This window comes from Morone saxatilis, unplaced genomic scaffold (genome assembly GCF_004916995.1).
Source record: "Morone saxatilis isolate NCDOM2014 unplaced genomic scaffold, NCSU_SB_2.0 Contig17, whole genome shotgun sequence".
Taxonomy (NCBI): Eukaryota; Metazoa; Chordata; class Actinopteri; family Moronidae; genus Morone; species Morone saxatilis.
The window spans coordinates 14,386,967-14,391,280 of NW_023339729.1; the positions used below are offsets into that span (position 1 = coordinate 14,386,967).

Here is a 4,314-nt window from a genome sequence, read left to right on the forward strand (position 1 = left end):
GTCCGCAGCGAGCCTCTCACAATCCGTGCACCAACCTCTTCCAAATGAGCCGGCATTTTTCTCCACAGACTGTGGGCAAAAGAGAGGTGGTTTATGGGGTAACGTGGAGTTAACAAAAATAACCTGCTCGGGGCAGTTTAGACATGGAGAGTGAATTGACATGACAGCGTACCTCGGGTAAAACATACCCACCGTTTGTAGTACGAGTCAACCTGAAGGTTACACCTGACGTCACTGAGTTACTCCTGAAGCGTCGCAGTACAGCCCTCTGAACAAGTTAAATAATCAGAAAGATTTAAAACAAAGCAATAGTGGAGGTTTGATACCTGGCCAACCTGGAGCACAGTCAGTTAAATCATTCTTGATATAGCTGATACTGATTGGATTTAAAAATGTCAGACGGATTACTAATCTGCAAGATTGATTTTGATCATCCCCAAACCTAATCTAACTATTCATTGTTTATAATCTCCTAGGATGTGGAGGAATGGAACATTGGCCACCTGAACTCTATCTTGGATGTTATCGAGGAGGACTGTGGTGTATCCATTCAGGGGGTTAACACTCCATATCTATACTTTGGCATGTGGAAGACCACCTTCTCCTGGCACACTGAAGATATGGACCTGTACAGCATCAACTACCTCCACTTTGGAGAGCCCAAGTCCTGGTTAGTGTGTGAGAACAATAGGTACAGGGAAGGGGTAAACACACAAGGAAGCAACAATTGTGGTGCAACATAATGCAATCTAACAGTAATAGAAAAGATAGCCTGAAAAAAAGCTGATAATGTTGAATCAACACCTCTATGTCACAGTGAAAATCAACAGTATAATCTTCATAAAACCATTTGTTGTACTAGTTGCACGGCACTAGTTCTGCCGTTAGAGCCTTACATCTTCACATCCACTTTCTTTTCTGGGGGTGCTAATGATGCCTGTTGAATACCCTTCATTGCTATAAGCACTGCAACTCATGCAAGTTAATTGGACTTAATGGATGTCCCATCCCTGTGGCATTTTTTTTGGGACCAAAATGAAAGTAAGCCTTAATGCGTCTCTTATCCTAACTGTTTAACCTTTTTAAAGTTCTGACTCTAACCCTAACAGAGCTGCAATTTTAAATGGCAGGAGTCAAGTCAAATTATATCAAATAAAGTGTAGTAAAGGCAGTGCACAGGCAGCTAGAGTGATAGTAGAATTTTTTTGTTTAGCAATTTTCAGCTGCTTCTGTGTTTCTGTAAGTGGTATATATTTATGTTAAAGCTTTCCCATTTAAGGTTAAGGAAATACAGTATAGTAAGTTTTGAAAACATTTGCAGATGACCTGTTCATAAACACATACGCAACTGCACCAGGGCAGCAAAATCCATCTTTAGCACTGTACATTCAGATTTTGATTAAAGTGGATTTAAATGGTCAATTACATACATTTAATAGGTTTAATTTGATTAACACTGCCATTCTGTTGCATACAGCCCTTGGGCTTTGTTCCCCATAGTGCTTTTTTGCACACTGAGGAGGTGGTTACCTGCAATAAGTGATATACTTTGGAGAGTCCAATTACTAGTGAGAATAGAAAAGGTACAAGATGTGGAGCGTCCAGGGAAGGAGTGTGTATGAAGCTTATTCCCAAAGGGAAATGGCATATGGTTTGATTTCTTCAAAGCTTTCATTGTTTTTGTGCAGCGCAGCAAGGCAAAACTGAATAGTTTAACCAGTCAACCATATACTATGCATTGTTTCTGTACATTTAACACTGATTAACAAAAAATTTGCATGCATGTTTTGCAAACCACAACTCGATGATACATTGATGACACTTTCTGTATTCATAGGACTCGGGATAGGGGTTATGTGAAGAGAGTGTGGGGGGGTAACATTGCCTCTTAGTTAGGGGGTGTGATATCCCAGAGAACTGGGATTTTGGGGGGTGTGGAAGAAAGAATTACTGGATTTTCTCTGGAAAATGAAGTTCTGTTGTAATTTACACTATAGACTAAGGCCAGCATGAATGGATAATGTTACATATAGTACACATAACTTGTTGATTTAGTCACCTTTTAAGCAAAACATCATAAGAACAGTGATTACAAGGTTTAAATGAATTTCCCAGATGGCAGATTTTCAGGGTTACATGGTAACGTGATCACAGAATATGTCGTGCAAAGGTCTAATTAGTATTTGTTAAAGCATACATTCTTTGATAGAAGAGGGCCTGGTTTTAAGGTTCAGGTTAAAACGATAAAGTGAAAGAAGAGGTGACGAATGCAGGTAGATCAAAATGGAGTTTGCTTTTTATTTCTTTGTCAGCTTGGCTTGTTCCATTTCTCTCTCCCTCTTGCCCTGGAGGGAGTTGTGCTCATTAGAGCAGTGAGCCCTGCAACCCCACAGGGATCAGTGTCACAGCCAGACAGTGACACACATATACAGAGGAATACAGACACACACACTCTGACACATTCACAAAGAGCAGCCTAATGCGGCAAGTACCCACACACATGCATACCCTTATCATCTAGCACACACACACACTGACATACACTCTTTCATCTTACTGCGATTTTGACATCTCGTCCCTGGAGGGGAGCGGCTTAAAGATGCACCTCGCTCCCCTCTTCTCGATCCCCTCCAACTCCCTGTGTCACCTCTACCTGAGGTTGCCTCTCCCTCTCACCCTGTCTCTCACTGCTCTGTTAAGCTGACAGGTGATACGATGATAGAAATGCCACAGACCCGAGGGCGGATGGTGCTGGTCAAATGGAATGCCTAGTCAAACCTTGAGGGAATTCTGTCACGCTGCCTAGGTTTCTCACCGGGAACTTTGGGAATAGTTTAAATTCAGATTGCGTTAGCAGTGTGGCACAAGAAAATGCAGAATACGGTCAAAATAAGATTTTCTGAAGTCTTAACTCAACAGCAATCAGTGATGGTTATTTTGTCCCTGTCAGAGACAGAACTCCATATTTTGAAATCCAATATTACAATCACATTCTGATTAACGCATTTGCCTAGAAAAGCTAGTAGCAGGTTATTAGAGGTTTTTGAAGTAAATGTGAATATACATTTACCATAAGGAATAACTATGTGTTATACATTTGATTTGTTTATCAATAGTGCAGTGCTGGAAAAAGGTTCATCAGCCTTCTTGCAATCCACCACTTGATGGCAGTCTTGAAATAGTAAAAGGCTCCTCTCGAAAACTTGTCTGCAACCGTCAGTGTATGATACAGTCTAGGCATAATGAACAATACATGTTCAGAATTTCACATACAGTCAAAAATAATTCAGTCTGCTCAATATCTATCTGTTGTCTCTTAACAGGTACGCCATCCCCCCCGAGCATGGGAAGAGACTGGAGCGTCTGGCTACAGGTAATAAAATAATTTATATTGTCTCTGTATTCTCCATGTAAATGGAGGTGGAAGAGGTAATTAAATTATTAAATGATGGCTGCAGCATACAGAAGCAGGTCTGCATTAAACAACAAAGTACAGCACATAAATTAAACTCAGCAATGAGAGGGCACTAGAGGTAATGGCACAGCTAAAGATGCAGAATAATAATGAGCTCGGACTACAAACATGCAAAAACTGCTATTAGTAGAGACACAAACTGGACAAAGATGCTTCATGTATTGACAAACCATTTTAGGAAAATCCATACTGTAAGGCATTTATAAACTAAACAAACTGTAATGCATATGATTACATTTACATTTAGTATTACCAGTGTTAGATTGGAGCTTGCAATGCTGATTATCAGAAGCAAAAAAGGGTGGAAGCTAAACCACGAATGTCACAGTAGACTGAAAGATATGACAAGGTGTTGCAGCATCCATCCAAACAAAGGTAAAATGATGAGGAAATCTGCAAGAAAGCTTTATTAAGCAATTAACTGATTGACAAAAAAATTATTCTTGACTGTTTTTAAATTGTTAAAAAAAGTACTAGACTTTTCCTGGTTACATATTTGCTGCTTTTCTGTGTTTCACACAGCAACGTAGTTATCCGAGTTCCTTTTTTTCTTTTCTTGTCAGACAAAATAAGCAATTTGAAGACTTAGTTTTGTGCTATGGTCAAATTTGTCATATTTTTAGACATTATATACATGGATTTAATAATTCATTAGTATATCAGTATTATTATCATTATAACTGTAAGTTGCAGGCCCAAGGTAAAGAAAAATATCACTGTGGTCTATAAAGGTTGAAAATGTTACAACCAGAAAATATTAGCGTAGCTTTTTAGTGAGGCTTTTTTTATTTCAATTGGTTGGCTTATACTCTATGTTAATGATTTGTGTGTGTGTGTGT

General features: G+C 39.2%; 1 protein-coding gene across 6 annotated transcripts in view; it reads left to right on the forward strand.

Annotated features, from left to right (window-relative positions):
• The window catches only part of kdm4c (lysine (K)-specific demethylase 4C), a 29,166-nt gene that overhangs the window by 4,793 nt on the left and 20,059 nt on the right, over positions 1-4,314 (forward strand). For all 6 annotated transcript variants that reach the window (XM_035659994.1, XM_035659997.1, XM_035659996.1 and 3 more), the window contains exons 5-6: positions 477-670; positions 3,324-3,373. In XM_035659994.1, coding sequence (XP_035515887.1) covers positions 477-670; positions 3,324-3,373 — 244 coding nt within the window. The remainder of the gene's footprint in view (positions 1-476; positions 671-3,323; positions 3,374-4,314) is intronic.